The sequence below is a fragment of the Lingula anatina genome, chromosome 9 (assembly GCF_051362555.1).
Source record: "Lingula anatina isolate TDL-2025a chromosome 9, LinAna3.0, whole genome shotgun sequence".
Lineage (NCBI taxonomy): Eukaryota > Metazoa > Brachiopoda > Lingulata > Lingulida > Lingulidae > Lingula > Lingula anatina.
In genome coordinates this window covers 3,988,461-4,007,082 of record NC_141775.1, presented here as the reverse complement: position 1 = coordinate 4,007,082, position 18,622 = coordinate 3,988,461, and the positions used below count along the sequence as shown (strand labels likewise).

General features: G+C 39.4%; 1 protein-coding gene across 5 annotated transcripts in view; it reads left to right on the top strand.

Moving 5' to 3' along the window:
* LOC106178173 (receptor-transporting protein 4-like) overlaps positions 1-18,622 on the top strand; it is a 48,343-nt gene that overhangs the window by 9,427 nt on the left and 20,294 nt on the right. Inside the window, exons 1-2 of one of the 5 annotated variants that reach the window (XM_013561264.2) lie at positions 904-1,155; positions 4,141-4,690. In XM_013561264.2, the coding sequence (XP_013416718.1) occupies positions 4,461-4,690 (230 nt within the window). In that variant the 5' untranslated portion in view covers positions 904-1,155; positions 4,141-4,460. Of the gene's footprint in view, positions 1-903; positions 1,156-1,316; positions 1,472-4,140; positions 4,691-11,707; positions 12,626-16,879; positions 17,910-18,622 lie in introns of those variants that run through there. The other 4 variants (XM_013561256.2, XM_013561272.2, XM_086994928.1 and 1 more) reach the window with 4 other exon arrangements.

Sequence of the window (18,622 nt, the reverse complement as noted above, 5' to 3'; positions counted from 1 at the left end):
AAACTATCCACTGGATAAAATCATTGTCCTCTAGACCATGTATTCTGTGAATGAATTGCTGTTTTTCAAACACTGGATACTTCTTTTAGTCCCTGATATTGCCATCCAGTGGTTAAAAATGGCCGCTCTCCTCATGATTACTGTCCAGAGGATAACAATTTTAATATCAGGCGGATATAGCGTTATACATAGGAAAGCGCAATGAAGTGAAGATGAAAGATGGCCCAACGTTACGTTATATAAAAAGGATATTTATTGCAAATTATTCATCAGTATTTAATGCAGAAAATGGACAGTATACGTGAGGCATGTACATACATTTACACAGGACTACAACACAATAACACTAGGATTCAATAAAAAAAAATGCATTTGATTTTCGTATTCGGGGTAGGGTGAATTTTTTATTAATTCTACGTGTATATGTCATGTATTTAATCTCGTTTATATTCAGATTTAATTTGAAAATATAGCTGTTTATTCATGGTCCCGATGTTTCACAATCTTAGCAAGCCGGAAAGTATCTTGAAAAATATCAATTCAATTCAAACGACCATATCAGATAACGAAATGTGGTTGTCATGGATACAGTCCCGCTTTTTTTATTTTTTAATTCAGTATGAGAGAGAGCAGAGGAAAAAAACTAGAGAGAGAGAGAGAGAGAGAGAGAGAGAGAGAGAACAGCGTTTCGCAATCAAGGTCACCCTTGTTATTTACATTAATTACACAGTCCGTTACATGTATGAATAAGTCATGATTTCTCAGAGAGCGACGAAATAGTATCGGAGAAAATAAATAAACATGCGTCAGTGCTCAGGGATGCGTGTGTGAACATATAGAACCAAGCGAAGTATAAGTCACGTGCCTGAGAGGCATCATAACCAACCAGGCGTCTCGTGTGAACACATTACGTATTTCTAAGAAGGCGCTTTTTTAAGTAACATATTATCCTTGAGGGAAAACTGTAGACATTCCCTACCCCGTGTATAAAACGATCCCTGGATACGGAATTTAGTCAGTTTGTCCTTCAAGCTGAATGAACATTAGGTTTTAAAAATCAGTCGCGTACGACTGTCGTCTAGATTCCACAGCGCTTGAGACTTTTTTTGCTGTTTTCATGCGACGCCGAGCCGATGAGAAGATCTTATAAGAAAGGTAAGGTCGGGCTAAATGCTCGCACTGTTGTTACAAAACGACACAAAACGTGCGTCTTACATTTTGAACCGAGCTGAAGGTCATCCATTCATAAATTTCGCAACATCACTCTTGGCGTTTACTTTAAAGGCAGACGAGCATTTTCACGTGCTTCTTTGTCAACAAAGGTACTCCAGCGCGCATGCGTTCTTTGCACGCTCCTCCGCTGGGATGTATTATCAGATATTTAGAGATAAAATAGGATTAGTCGGGCTGGATGAAAACTGTACGATGCGGACGACAAAATATAAGGGGTTAAATAGGAGGGACGCATAAGGTAAAGGGGGGGTTAAACCAAAGCGAAGTGCATGTACGCGTTCGAGTTGTTAATGAGAGCCATATCTCCATCGAAACTTCACAGTTGCTAATAACCTTAAGCTCTGGTTGGCCTTCTCCCGTGCAATGTCATCTTTTATTTATGTTTTTTTTTCAGGTTGTGACTCTGTTGTAAATAATGCACCTGCTTATCTTGAAAGCAATTATATAGGTAACATTCAATATTGGTTAATCAGTAGAGCGTTTGCCACACATTGGTGAAAATGTATTGTTCATTATGGGGTTCATTCGCAAAGGGCTATAGTTTTACGTAGATTAATCCATATTCGCGGCGACTCTCGCCAAATGCAGTCATATTTTAATGTTAAAACAGACTAACGCGTTTCCATTTGTTTCCAACATACTCCTATAACCTGCAACTTTTCAGTATTCTTCTCAACGCGAAGAGGAGGCGTGTTTTAACATATTAAAATATGCTTATCTGATTGCATTCAGCGAGAGTCCCCACAGGGTTGGATCGATCTAAGTATATCGATAGTTCCATTGGGAATGAGCCCTTACACATTTATCACTGACACCGATACGATAGATTTTTCAGTATACCAAATGGCTGCGGGGATGTTATTTTTATGTATATTTGCACACGTAGATGTTGCAGAGGAATAAAAAGACATTTCAGTTGTTGTCAGCAACGCAGCGAAGTTTTTCTATAGGACCATGTTCTATAAGTGGTTTAATAGTTCTATAACCTTCTTTATTATCATTCTTAATCTCCTGATTTTTCGTAGCTTCTGTTAGGTCCAGACCAAAATAAGTAATTTTATAAATAGAAAATAAAGATATTAAGATATAGGGCCCTACATATCAGATTTATTTTATAAACGGAACTGTCGCACGGCGTGTTATATCATGGATATGTGCCCCTGTAACTGTCTTATAGATTTTTCCTCTAATGCATGCTAGGCATATTTTTAAAATCAAAAATGGTGCACGTAGGCCCTTGTTGTTTTGCATAAACATCTATTGCTGTTACATAGATCATTGTTAATGTTCCTTTGGTAAATGAATACTTGAAAGTAGATTCTACACGCACGGTGTCAAAATATATGTTTATAATGCTAATGGAGATTTTATCACAGTTTTGAGTCGTGAATGAGCATCAGTTTTAACAGTATGAAATACGTTAATAGTCATTTTATGGTGCCTAAGGGGAATATTTGTATAGTTAGTTCTATAACTGATAAACCATCTTTCTATTTTAGTCGAACATTACCTATTGTTAAGGCGAAAATTGGTAAAACTCTTCCATCTTGCATTTCTTTGTTAAAAATCTGCAATCTTCGATGTCTTAGTACCTATCTATTTACAGTACTTTACCTTTATTTCTCAATGACATTTAACCTGTTGAATAATTTCGCCAATTACTCTAGTCTTGGAAATTGGCTTACGGAGACAGCACATCAGACTGAGCTCTCGTACATCTTCCTTTTAACCTGTCGGACCTATTTGTAACCACACATGTCTGTATCCTAAAGGGCAGGCCTAGGGTTCCACTTTTCAATTTTGTAAAGGGTCAACTTTAAGTTAGGTTCAGACAGAGTCAATGGCCACGAAATATTTTCCTCAAATGTCCCTAGCTCTTTTTTCGATTCTAACCAACACCACTGCCACAATCTTTACATCCAAATCTAATGAACCGACATGCCCGTAGCAAGGGTTGTTCTGGGGAATCGAAAGACCCCCCCCCCCCTCCATTTTTGCCGGAAAAAGGTCCCCTCTGGGTAAAATTTTCATCTAGGTGCACGAAAATTTCATGGTAAAAGGTTCACTTTTTCAGTAAAAGAAACCTCCTTTCGAAATTGCTCCTCAAAAACACTAGCCTGTTACTTACAATTTCCCCTAATAAACCAAGGGGCGCTATACTCTCCAGCAGAGGCCTGTTGGGTTAGTTCTGTGCGAATTTTCTCACTGGTTCAGAAATGTGCAGTGAAAAAGCCAGATAAATATTTGTGAATATCTAGTGAAAAATCCCTCTGACCCTGGTAGAGAGCACAGGGGCACTGACAAGAACGTCAGGTTTTTCTTTGGTTGCATTAGGGGTGCTGTGTTAAGTTTTATTATGATAATAGCTAGGCCTATTGTCCGAGGTGAAAAAACAAAACGGCAACATTTTGCGCAAACTGTTAAGAAAACATGTGAAAATTCTCCCTTGTTATTATTCTGACCAAAAAAGTATTCTTACAACTTATTCTTAGTCGGAAGAGAAGTGGCGGACCAGCAGTGGAAATACGCCAGACTCCCCGAAAATTAGCTGCCTACATTTTATTCGCGCCAAAATAACGAAAGCGGCATCTCTCATTTTAAATTGTAATGGAACGTATTGTTCATTGTACTGATAAAGGCCAAGACTGCTTAAGTAGTTATCCAAGTATATGATTTTTATATTAATATCCATAGATTGTTACGAGGAACAGTTTATAGGGCCTTCCAGTATATAAGAGGAAATAATGCAAAGTGCATTATTTTGGGTTAAATTGGCGCAATAAATATAAATGATACTGCTGATACTCAAATTTTTTCAAGAGATGTGTTTATACATACCACGCATACCACAGCAGTGCCTTATACGTACTGATTTTAATCACGTCCTATTTTTTTTCGATCTCCTAGGATAGAACTTGGCATACGCTATAACTTCCGGGTTTCAAAGCAGAGCATACAGAGCGGGTCTATTATAAGAGGTGACTTCATATCGGCGTGCTGAGAACGCGAGGTGCTTAAAGAGCAGAGTGAAAGTGACACATCCGTGAATCGACACGACCTGTTCGACTGACACGGCCAACGCCTCCTCAGCACCCAGCACGTGCAGCAAGCCCTCGACGCCAGCGTCGTCCGAAAGTTGCGACAGTCACGTAAAACCCGACCACCGCGACCCGCGGGAAACTTCTCGACTTCCCGAGGTTTGCGGCACGTCCGTCACCCCCAACGTCATGGTTCATATGCCACCCAGTCCATCGTTGTCTCAGGCTCAGCTTAGCCCCAGGGGTATTACAACGCCCGTTGCCGTGGCAACAACGGCTACTGCCTCTGGGTATGAAGTGAAGACCTGTCCCGTTGTGACGGAGGTCTCGTACACAGGAACTGCCCCCGTGGGTGGCATCTCGACCACCCCGATGCCCGCTGACCAACCCGGGATGAAGCTGGTATCGCCGTCACAAGCGTGAGTAGAACCGTTTGCTGATATCCACATGTAGGTGTGCACTGGGTTAATATTTAATGCAGATAGAGTTTTCTTAATATTCCATTGTGATTGTCCTGTTGGCTTATATATTTATCTGTTCATTTACTACATTTTTATTTTGCGGCATGATTTTTTTTTGTGTAAATTACGTAATATTTGTGTGCGAGCTTGATAATTATTTTGTTTTAAACGTGGTTCACAATTCATGCCATAATGGAGAAATACAAATCTCCAAACGCTTATCATACCCTAACCGAAATGTTAGCAACGTATTCTGAGGCTTTTGTGCCGAACAACCTGTTTAATGCAACTCTTTTAAAATACCTACTGGACTTAATAAGAATATGCCGCCTGTTGTAATCTGTATTTTCTTCCTTGTATTTAATACAATGCGTTGTTAGTCCGTCGAAAACAACTCTCTACCGGAGGCAAGCTAGGTGATGACGTCATTTCTGACGTCACTTCCCAGCAACAATTCTCGCTGGACAGAGATGTGCAAAGAATTAGCCAGAGAACTGGTCCTATCTGCGAATAGCTAACGAAATAAATATCTCTGTGTGACGCTGTTAGTAGATATGAAAGTCACCCTTGGGGTTGGGATGTCAACTTGGTGTTGTTGGTCACCCCCAGGGTGTCACTCCGTGGGGTTCTGTGGTGACGAAGATGGTTGGTCGGGCCGATTTCTAGCAGTATAGACAGGGAGTAGTAGCTGCTGTTCGAGATCAGTATTTGTAGTATCTATTTATTTATTAACATGACATGTGAATGTATAAATATATATCATCCAGCCAGAATGCTTCATTGTCTCAGTAATTTCCTAATATATCATGGAATCATTGAAGATCACCCGTTCCGTTTGTCGAAACCCGATCTTTATTTCCTACCCAGTCAGGGCGCGTGCACTATCGATAAACAATAAACATTCCTCACAGGTGGATTTAGGTCAACCTGACCTTATCAAACCAACACCTTACTGCGACAGGCGGTGATAGTTCACCGTTGACGACAGCGCTCATAATACTCCATAGTATATCACGCTTCCATTTACACCGCAGTGAACTAAAGGCCCCCTGGGTGGTGACTTTTTATTTGCAATCAACCTGCAATCCCTTTTCAGAAAACTGCACCCCGCCCCCTCCAATTCCCCACTTACGGAAATCGTCTGCAGGGAGCTGAAACTCGGAGCACTTTTGAATGGTAAAATGATATTATCTAAAATGTGATAAATGTAAAAGATACATGTAAATTCAGCAGTTTGTAACGCACTGTACCAGTACGAAAATCCACGTTGTCTGATGACGCAGAGTATTACATGTACCTGTACCGGTAGGCTGCATAGAAGTGTGTGCATTACATAAACACTTGTTTTGTAATGTTTGAAAAGAAAGAAAGAAGGAAGGAAAAAAGAAATAAAAATGAATAGGATAGAACAGTGAACGCAAGGTAACATCGTGCATACATACTAGTACATACATACATACATACATACTGTACATACATACATACATACATACACCATGCCTGCGCGATCTAGCATTCGCCTATACCATTTTTCAGCTCTTTCTGAAATATGAAAATAAAGAATTAAAAGAGTTCTACTCCACGTGGGGCTCTACCCCCCGTGGGGTCAAACATGAGCAGTAATGTATAGTGAAAATATGCAAAGAACTGGAGAAAGCATGTGTAACGTCCGAAAATAATATAGATATTAAAATAAACCCTTTCAAAACAAACCGATCAACAAAGCGAACGGAAATAGACCAATCCTTTTGAAGAAAGCACCTAAATAAACACATTCGATTCTTTTATTACCAAAAGCGCAGTAACCAGTAAAATGTGGTCATTATGCACGAACAATAACCTTGAGGACAGATTATTGATCCAAAGTCACGCGATATTTCACGATACTTCGACCCTGGGCCCCTCACCAAAGCAAAAATCCGAGGTTACCACAACATGTCTTTGATACGACACCGTGCAAGTGTTTGTCTCTGGAATTAAGCTGGCTCGATTGTAATCGATTTCTTTACAATTCCGAGTTCGTTTTGGATATGCCTAGTAAACAATCCAACGTGTGAAATGAATGAAGGTCGCATTCGGCACGGCCATTGACGAGAATCGAGGCTGTTGCTATTAGTCTAAGAATTAACATTTACAAGAACAATGTCATATACAACTGTACATCTACGAAAGCTGTGGATTTCTTTCACGAATAACAAAATGAAAAATAGGTGATAGCGGGGTTGGTTGAGAGGGGGTATTCGTTGTGCTCAGTGCAATCAATCATTTTTAGCGCTGAAGAATCTGAGGGAGATGTTCTCTCAGGACCCTGTATTAGCAGTTGTCATAACAGTTACAAACAACGATTGAAATACACAAGTCATGAGCGTCAGTTCTGACCAAAAATCCATACCCTCGTCTCGAAAATTAAACAGATTCTAATTTGAATACCCCAAACAAATATGGAAAATATTTTGCCTGCAACCAACAGATATATACTGACCCGGCCAATCAAAAATCCCGAGACACTGAGCGTTAGCGGGACCCCTAAAACACGAGTGGTTATTTATATGTACGCAACCTTATGTTGACTTATATATTAGTGAGCACATTGAAATCCAGTAGGTCTATCAAATATTAACAGATGCATTACTAGGAAATACACATATGAAGCTTTGACAGGATCGTCCCTTGCTTGGCCGTGCAACAAAAGGCTGCAAAATGTTCGAAAGGTAGGAATCGTTATATGATTAGTATATTATTATCCTAACAACTTGAGTTACACGTGTATATAAATAATTCATCAGCGATCACTTGTCCCCACCCTGCCGCACTTCTGATCTTAATGGCAGGCAACACAGCACCAAAATCGGGATTTTAATACAGTAACCAATAATACTCAGAGTCCAATTACTTCATCCCACTCCTTCCCAATCATTCTTTACTCCTCCCCCCCCCTCACCCTCTACAAGGACCACAGATTGATTTTCACTAGATATTAAGAGATAGTCTCTGGTTTAATAGATAGCTAATCTCTGTACTGTCGCCTCAGCAAAAATGTCCACAGAATAATAACTGCGGCCCTGGAAGAGGGTACCCCCTCCCAAATGCATTTTATCCCCGATGCCCCTTAAAGCTAACCACAACCAGGGTACATGCATAAGATATACTAGTAGTATAGTAGTTGTTCGATTATAGGCATATACGTAACAGGCCTGTAGCCAGCAATTTCAAAAGGGGGGTTCTTTTTCTGAAAAAGTGGACCTTTTTCCACAGAAATTTCATGTACCTTGATCAAATTTTATCCAGAGTGTACCTTTTCCCAGCAAAAGGGGTGGTTCTTTCGAACCCCCCGAACCCCCCCCCCTGGCTACGGGCCTGCGTAACTTGTAAGCCCACCTAAGCAGATATAAATATATGCTGTTGATGATCCTTGGACGTCGATAGATCATATACATGTATATAACATTTCGGTGTGAGTATAAAGTAAAAATTATTATTTAATAGTAATACATGTTATCTTAGCTGGATGTCGTAGAATCTTCAGAAATTTAGTTCTAACTACAGTATATATCCATCCTTAATTTATTTATTTTTTTGCAGACGCGCTTGCTTTAATATCCGAGGTTCCATGTATGTCCGAGGTTCTTACAGGCATATTCATATATATATACTTTTACCCCAGGCACCCCGCTTTAATTTATCTTAACTTGTTTTACCCTTATGTTTTCGACACGTCCCCCCCCCCAACCCCCACCCCCCCCGGATAAAATCTTGCATCTGTGAGTTCACATTGCCTGTGTACTTTTTACATCTTTCCCGTGTACGGGTTTACATACCGCGCACATGCGTTCGCAAAGAGCTACCTATTGATATGATATTCCAATCCGCTCTAAGGAATTCACTGGCAAAGAAAGGCTTGTCAGACAGTCTCTTTTGCTCCTCTCTCTCTCTCTCTCTCTCTCACGAACGAGCGAACGAACGTACCTATAAGATGTTAGGTGGTCGATTTAAAGTGACGTCACGCCTCGACCTGTACGTAATGATGTCAGGTCTTTTCTCGCTACACTGTCTGGAGAAAAAAAATTATATGGAATGTGAACAGTATATATATATATATATATATATATATATATATATATATATATATATATATATATATATATTAATATATATAAACATAGCACCTCGATACATTTAGTCATTTTTGTAAGGCAACTTAGTGCATCCGCCTTTATTGTTGTGTTTTTTTTTTTTTTTTACTTTGATAACTTTTCAAATCATTACTCGTGGTCAGTTTTCCCCAATGCAATGTTATCCTGTTGAGTTGGTATTTCAAAAAGCAGGACTTCCGGTTCTAATTTTTGAGACACAATATAATGGCAAAAATATTTCAACGGAATGTCACTGATCACGAATGCTTTTTATGTGGTTTTCGCTGACACACTTCATTAATTCATTAACTTGCGCAAGATCCGTTTGGCGTTTACTGAAAAAATGTTAGTTCATCAGCGCAACGGTGGAATTAGATGTTTTGCGATCTCTTGGAAAATTGTCAATTGATATAGTAATAAGGGGGTGTGCAGAAAAACGAAAAATAACTTTTTTACAGATTTCAGTTTGGAGCATGGTTTTCGTATTGAATGCCGCACTTGGAGTGCTATTATGTGAAATGGGATAAAGTGACTTCGGATGATTTTGATGTTATAAATCTGAAGTTCGGTATATTTTAATGAATTTATTTTATTTATTTATTTATTTATTTATTTATTTCGTCCGTCCGTCCGTCCGTCCGTCCGACATAATCAAATATCGAAACTCATTTGCGGCCATTGCTTGTAATTTGTAGTCGATAAAATACAAAAGCAGCTCCCGAGATGTTCTATATCAATTTGTTTGAAAAAGCTGAGTATGGGTTTGTTTTGTAAAAAAAATTGAAAACTAATGACATTTTTAAAATCTAATCGTGGATACATCGGATATGTACCGACGCAGTGTATTCTCTTTAATTCAATCTACTCATGTAGAACTTGCTGTGTGGTTCTCCTCCTACTTAACCTTCACTTAAGTCAGTGAATAAATAAATTAACAATAGATAAGAAGGTAGGTGCTGGGAGGTAATAATAAGTAGACAGACATACAGACAAAATAAAAGATAGGTAGATAGAAAGATGCACGAATTAGTAAACTAATTGAAATGTTTATAAGTAAGAAAGTAAGGAGTAATGAACTGAAGAAAAAAGTAGAAGTATGGGATATGTCATACTATGAAAGGAAGGCGCGTAATCCCTTATCTTTAATTACATGTATTAAAAATGATATTTTCAAATGAAAACCACAAAACAGGCATTTTCCTGACCGCAGTCTCACCGCAGACGTCCCGCCAGCAGTCATCGCCATCTGGTAGCTATTTTTAAAACTAACTCCCGCTCTGACAAATTTGTCATCCTCATACCAATACGCCCCCTTGTGTTACTTCCGCAGGAGGAGGGAAATTATCTCGAAATAACAGAAAAATGCGACAAAATGCCATGTGGATCTTGTTGTTTTATTTTTTTAAGAGCTGAGAGACCGTTAATTAACTTGAAAATGACAAGAAAAATATAGTTATTCATTAAACGTTAAATAAATGGTCGAAATGTTGGTTTAAATTCCTGTTGTTTATAAGAAAGAGTAAAAGGGTCTTCAAACTTTACCCCTTCAAACTTTACCAAAGCGACCCACTCCCTTTCCAACTACCTGATTGCTCCATTCAGATATTCGCTCTTGGAATTTTAACGTGTACCTCACAAAATGAAGTGATGGGAAAAGTCCGTCCTCCTTTCTTAACCCTCTGTCATATTCATTCTATTGCCGTAAATCGCGTGATACACACCTCTGGGTAAACACACCCGTCCAGAATACCCGTCAGCACACAAAAATAGAACCTAAGGTATTGTTGAAATACGAAGCGCGGCTGCTTGATAATCGCAATGTCAAACAGGTAAAATAAACTAAGGGACGCACGCACTCCACTTAGAGCATCGAGCGGTTAATAAAGTATTAGTGCGTGTTTGACTTCTATTAATCTCTCATACACTGTCATGGAGTTACTGGGGGGTATGTGCACCTCGCCCTATACATGGTCCCACTTAGTAAACAGAGTCCTTACAAACACTTAAAAGCGGTCGAGCGATGGATGGAGCGAACCTAACCGCGTGGACGTTTTAACCATCGACGTTATTGTCCTCCGTGCTGCTATCGGTTTATCATTATTTCACAAATGGATTTTAAGAATAAAAAACTAGCAATTTTTATTTATTATTATTATTATTATTATTATTATTATTATTATTATTATTATTGTCTATTTTTATCACTCTCCCCTTTCCCCACTGAACACACATACAAACACATTGAACGTAGGCCAAGGTTAAACCGTTTTTCCTAACTAAAACTATCTTTGATAACGCAACTGCATCCGCTTTTATTGACACAGTTTATCCAAGTTATTCCAGATAAAAATATCTGTCTTGACTGTTTATAACATTTCAACATTTTCAGAAAAACTACACGCAAAACACGTAAAAGAAGGCTAAAGGATGGGACTCCTCCCCCCTCCCCCTCCCCCCCCCCCCCCCCCCCCCCAAGGCCTGGATACTTGTCGGTAAAAAAAAGTATCACATTCTCGATGAGATTCTCCTATATGGCAAACAGGCGTCATGTTTCACATCAGATTCTTGCTTCAACGAGACAATTATAGTTGCTGTTATGAAAGACATTTTTAGTGCAGAAGCACTCTTTTGTGGTACATCTGTTTGAATAACCGACGACGATCAGTCACCTCTAGATAGTGTATTCTCGAGTTATATCGGCAAGACTTATCTTTACTTATGCCATTATATTCAATGTTATAAACATTAACATTGACAACCGTTTCCACGCCTATTATGTTTTTAAAACTGTCTTAACAAACCCAAACACCTTTGATATAGTATATACGTTTACACCACAAGCAAATAAAGCACAGAACTTCCGATGAATTCAAACACAGTAAACTAAAACGAAAACACAAAAAAGCCAATTTGTCCATTTCGCAATACCTACTAACTGTGTTGACAGCGCTTTCGCAACGTCTCGCAAAAACATTTCATAGCGTCCTACATATTAACCCGTTTATTTGTCTCCCGGTCTATTTAAAGCGTTGCTATTGTGGCAAACGTCCGTCGCGCTGTCATCTGGGCCATCTGGGAAAAACTCAGGGCCCGGAATAAGTATTACTTATCGATGATAATCTCTGTTCACACGAGAGAGCGGGGGAGGTTTCGTTTCGGCAGTGTTGCTGTTGCTCTAGGTGGATGACCCTTCCAATAGTTGGATAACAAAGCCACATCAACGACAATAAGCAATACGCTATTCTGTCGATACACCGTCGCTTAGTGGCGATTGTATACAGGTTAAACACATTGCCTGGATTTCGGACAGGGGCCAGGGAGAACAACAGGAATTGGCCCTGGGGAGGTTATGTTGACATTTGTTGATTCTAGCGCTGTGTCACGGCGGTGCTCTTTCGGCACGTCACTGCGCGTGCTACACTCCTGACGCTTGACACTCGCAACTTGAACTCACCAACTTCGATTAGTTCCTTGAGAACTGTATATCAACGGATCTAATCGTTACAGCTCGTTTGAAAAGGGCATTATCCAGGCTTCCAGCTGCATAAGTTCATGCTTTGCCTTTAAAACACGTCACCGATTTTGGTCGGGTTCAGTTTGGGCCTGATACGCCATCTAGAACAGTTCGGTGATTCATCAAGGTTTCAGTTTTGTGCCACGCGGTTTGCAGCGGAGACGTTCTTGGTGACAGATTCAGTTGTAACGTTCACATGCCGCCCGCTTCAGAGGAAGTCCCCGAAAAGGGATGCCTTTTTAAAGGGTAAGATGAAGATCGTGTGGTATTGCTTTCTTATCCAATTTTTATGTAATACTGTTAATACAGATGTAACTAACAGAATAGTTTTTTTTTTGTTATGGACACTCAGCAATGTTTAGGTGACATGCCGGATTTTATGGATTTTTTTAGGGGAATTGCTAACTGGAATTTCAAGTTCATTTTATTTTGCTTGGAGAATATGGCATTTATCCCCCCTTCATTGGTACTGTACATGATATTCTATTTCATTAGATTAATTAATCATCTTTTTCATTCTTAATTACTATCTTTATATGACAATGTCTTTATATGACATTTCCAGCGATTGCTTCGCAGTTGTTTAATTATCCATTTAACGCTGCGCGAGCGCTATAAATGTATGATGACACTGTAAACCATGACTTGCGGTTTTTCCACCTTTCAACAAGGTGACATCGAGAGAGCAACATGCTCTACTTACTCATATATTTATAGTTAGGTCAGTAAATATAGCTGGCAGTGTTAAGCTGTCCCTCAAGGCGATGCACGTTTGCAGCTAGCTTGCCGGTGGCAAAAATGAAATACAATTGAAAATAATAAATGAATATTTGAAAAAAAAAAGACAAAAAAAAAAAAAAAAAAAAAAAAAAAAAACAAACAAACAAAAAAACAGTGAATTAAATTAATAGTGTGAAGCTGTGACTCAAGTGGAAGCACGTTAGCAGTTAGCTTGCTAGAGGCAAAAATGAAAAAAAATAATTGAAAATAATTAATGAATATTTCAAACAAAAATTGTGAATTAGATTAATAAATTCATGACACTTAGGGGAAATATCTTTTGCTGAGTTTGACATAAAATTACCAATTGTTTGCTTTTTCTCTCAATAGCTCCTCAGTTGGGGGAGGGGAGACAGACAGACAAGGCTCTTCTTCCTGAAGTTCCCCTTGAAACTACCTTGTGCATAAAATCAGCAATATCACCCACGCTCTCCAGAGAGGCCCCTGCCTTAAGAAAAGCGTTGGAATCTCTGGTTCTACTCCTTCGCTTCCTCCCTGCATAATTAACTGCCCCACCCCCTCTGCCCGCTTCTACTCTGTACCCGAATCGTTTTTTTCGGCCAAGACCTACCCAAGCAGCCAACTCAGTATAATCTGTCGTATATCTAGCCGTTTTGGCTTTTGTGATTTCAACAACTGTAGGCATCTGCACGTATTTCGGTTGTCGCTATTATAACCCCCACCCCCACCCCCAACCCCACTAACTCCCTCATTCCTCCAGGTGTCCATACTAGGGGGTTCACATCTGCTGAAACATATCACATCATATACATTTAATGTCAAAAATCATTTTTAAAAAGTGGAGAAATCTTGGATAATAATGTCCGCAATGAGTGAGGTTTTGCATTTATACTTCTGCCTTGTGTGTAGTCTAGAAATATTAGCTAACTAGAGACACCCCCAAGAACGCAGACCTCCGCCCAGAAAAAAAACTTCATAATGTGAAAGGAGACCTTGATTCACTTAGAATTGTAATTACTTCCCCCATACCCCCCCCCCCCCCGCTACCTGCACAATTATCTATCTTAAAATTTCATGAACGTTTATGAAGAATACTCTGAGATGTGTTGTCCACTAACAAACAAACCAACGCCTATGGCAACATAACCCCTGTATTGGCAGAGATCGGAGAGATAATCACAAGTACTCAGCAATCACGAACGCTGTGTCCAAGCAGTCTGAGTGGGGCGTGGACAGCGGTCACCCCGGTCAACAGGGTATTAATTCTATAACCTATGTTCAATATTTGGGTTTCACAGCTAGGATAGCCCAGATTTGTTGACTGCTTTAGAAGCTGTCTGAAGGGACATTGGCAGGACCCTTTCCGCGAATGAACCTCGTTCTCTTTGGAGATCTTAAGCTAGAATTCCGGTTTCCATGAAACTTGTATGAGCATTTGTTTTCCATTGATTGATCTGTTCGTATATTTATTTATCTATTTAGTTATTTATTTATGTTACTGTATCGTTCGACCCCGGTATGTCCCATAGAAAATGTTTATTGTAAACCTGACTAAACGATGTAACGTTTGATGACGTCTAACAATAATCTGCAATAATAATTTCTATACTGAGGACATTCGATACAAAATTCACATTAAGGCTAATAACCACGAAGGCTGTGTCATATCGACCTTCTCGTTAAAATGAATAAAACAAAATATATCAACTATTGTTATAACTATTAAAATTCTTATTTTTGGTTTTTGAGTTTATTTATTTATTAATTTATTTATTAATTTATTAATTAATTAATTAATTTATTTATTTAATAAGTATTTATTTTGATGATAACTTCAAATACTTGACCGCATTCCTTTGAAAAAAAAATTCGTGCAACCGTTTTTATAAGTAATTTTGTTATTTTTATTTTTGTAATAATTTTTCGAGTATTTTTTGTATTTTGCTGATCAAAAAAATCATTTGATCGCAATTCTTTTTGGTAACTTAAACACTTAAACATTTGTTGAGTTATTTTTCGTGAACAACTGGGCTGGCTTTTTGCGATCGACAAAACGTGTGGTCGCTACACAAACGCCGCAGAATACATGTACAAGTGTTTGTCTAACTTGTGCATTATACAGCTCTCCCGTATTGATTGCCGGATAAAGTCTCGTTTTTTTTACGTGCTCTATCTTTTTCTCACTTCCATGTGACTATTAAAAAGCTTTTCTCTATTCTCGTTATCCATCTTGCATTTGGTCGAGTGAATGTTATTTATTCATGAATTAATTTCTTGCTTAAAATTCGTGTATTTATCAAAAAATGAAGTGGCTTTCCTTTTATGTGTGGTAGAGACACATGTAAGTACTTGTGACTTCTAAAATGCACCAGATTAATCATTATAAAAATATTTGATGCATATATTATAATGGATATGAGGCACGTGGCTTTATAAATGAGAACAGTTATAATTTATAACATTTGAGCACTTGTTTTTAACACGTATGAAAATATAGGCTATACAACCTGAAAAAGACTGAACTACATATGAATCCTTACCTAACTATATACCCCTCCACACACATTTCAAATCATATTTCCGCGGTACACTCGAGATATGAAATTTATTAAATATAAAACATGTCGAACTTCATAAGTTATAAGGGGGTTTACGGTGTCATATATAGCTGTGGGTGTTCATCGGATGAGACTACGGCCGAAAGCATAGCTCTCCTATGCTGTGTGTGTGTGTGTGTGTGTGTGTGTGTGTGCATGCAGTGTCAGGGGGTCCTGACTCCCACCGCCCCTTCGATTTCGATTTCGATGTGAAAGAAAATCACTTTCATATTCCCCTCTTGAAATTAGAATTTTGACTAGCTGAATCATAGTTCTAAACCCTACCGTTCGCCCTCTAAAATACGGGCCCCGAACCCCACACCAGGGAGGTGGGTTGGGGTGGAGGGTGATGGTCGGCTTTGCATCTGCGGACCCCCCGGGCCCTCTTCAAATAACCCTGGATCCACCCCTGACATGTATATATTCATATGTATATATTCATATGTATATATTCATATGTATATATTCGCCTGATCCTTACACATGTAGTTGCGTGACGATTGTCGATGTGTCATTTGTGGAATTTCGGCAAACAGTGTATTTCTTTGCCTTTCAACCTCACATTCACACGCCCGTGTGACACACTGGTCGATTTCACAACGAGCGTAGGTGGCAAGCGGTTTGAACTCTATTCAATTCCGCTCCTGGTATTCTTGGTGTTGGCGTAGGCTGATTTGTCTGGTTTGTAATAAAGCTTAAAATTATGAAGATAGTCCAAATGCAGATGAAACAGAAAAGGGCTCATTGGTCGCTATGTGTTTTACAAGACCACTCTCAGATTTTGTATAAGTTACTTAAAAGCGTTTTCTGCAAATTTGTCTTCGTCTGTCTGTCTGTCTGTCTTTCAGAATGTCCTCCAGCCAGTCAGTCGTAACAATAGATAAGTGCATTAAAATATTTTGCGCTGCGTGCACGTATGGATTTGTTAATCTTAGTGATAGATGCCATGGCTTTCTTGACCCTTCTAGGGTTTGTCGAATTCAGTTTGATAACGTTGTCAAAAATAAACGTGGCGTCAGTTAGAATATCAGGCAGTCCATGTGTACATTGTGATTCCCACCTGTTTATAAAATCATCTTATATGATAATTATTTACTAGAATTTTGACTTGTAGATTTGGTAATGCTAGTACATCTCCTAATTTGGCATTGTGATACAGAGATGGAACGTTACACTCAAGCCAGGGACAGTTTCAGTTTTAATTTTTTTAAACTGTGCGGGGTAGTAGGCTTCTGTCAAGGACACCTGTCCGAAATGTACCGTTTTATTTCTGTGAAATTTTCTGTTTGCGATTCTCTTCCGGTTCAAATACTTTATTTGTAAGTCCTCATCAGAAACATGTGACTCTTATCAACCATTCACCCGAATTAGTCAAAACAAAACAAAACAAACCCAGGTTGCAAAATTTCGCAATCCCCTACAACATTTCGCAATAGCTCTCGGAATTAGCTTGTCCTGGATCTCCTCCATGCCCTCTAGCGGCAAGTGTGCATTTATGAATGGAAAATGAAAACCTGAAGCCCGGGAAATATTGCGCAAGCTAGTCAGGCTAGCAACGTTCTTTGGGATTAAAACAGCAAATTAAGCAATCGCTACACGTCCTAGGAACGGATATCCGATAAATCGAATGTTCCCTGCCCGGGCCAAATTTAAGAAACGCCTAAAAAGGGGGACTCTCCTTATTTAATTCGGTTGCAACATGTAAACAGAGCTTGCTGTCAATTGTCAAGCGAGGCGCACGAACTCCAGGAAAGGTCGAGCAGATAGTAGGAGTAATGTTGATGTTGATGCCAGGTCATATATATAGGAACGCGCCCAGAATTACTCTAAGTCCAACCGGCGAAGTGACAGCCACGGAAAGTCAGAACGCTATGAGCCACGGATACGATTCGGACAATTATAATTATTATTATACTAAAAGGCAGCAGAGTGAAATTCAGTATTATGTTGATGATCGACATTGGTGCTAACATAGATCACAAAGTCGCCGAGTTAAAAAGTTATGAAAAGATTCGTAACAGCCAAAATTGCGAACAGGAAAAGATGGCCGAGGCGGCAGAAGTGTCATGTCCTCCCTTGAGTAAGGTACTCGTACCCATGCCGGACCCCTATGCACACGTGTATGGTCAGATCACAGAAAAGTCGTCCAAGGCGGGCGATCCTCGCGCCCCCATTAAACCAGGTGCAGTCGGGTAATTATGTTTTTTGAATTTTTCAGTTTTTGCTTTCAAGAGATAAAGGGAGGTTAATTCGTTTCTTATAAAATAATATGGTTTCTTCGCTATCTTTCGGTCCTGTGTTTTCCAAAGCAAAATGGGGGATTTAGCCCCAGTGTAGGCCTTTTCCTGAAAAGGGATAATAAACGTGCAGTGAATCTCTCCGAAGCATGCATCACCTACTCAGTGTTGCAAATTTGCCCCAAATTATGAAACGTTTATTTCTATCCATACCCGAATCCCATTTGTTTTTGTTAACATTCTGTTCTCCTGTTTTGAAGCGATATTCTATTAAATATGACTCTGTCCGTTCAGTGGAGAGGGAAATTAGCTCATTGAGCGCATTTCTATACCTCCCCCCCCCCCTTTTGTCTGTCTCTTCTTCGGTATTTTTTTTTCTTTTTTTTTTTTGTGGCGGGGGTGGTAGTGAGAGGACTGCTAAAGATGGGACAACCAGTTTTGAATTCGAGAAAGGTGGGGAGGGGGTTCCTTGGCCCCTTTGATCCGCCTTAATAACACGTGGTATTAAGTAAAACTTAGGCGTACCTGTGCACCCATTTGTGGGCGGTGTTTGTAAACATTTCCGCATAGAGCGACAAAGTGAATATGCAACACGTGGCAGTCAGTCAAAGCTATCAAGTATTGCCTCAGTGGATGCCTCGTTGTCAGTGTATTTTACTTGTTGTGCT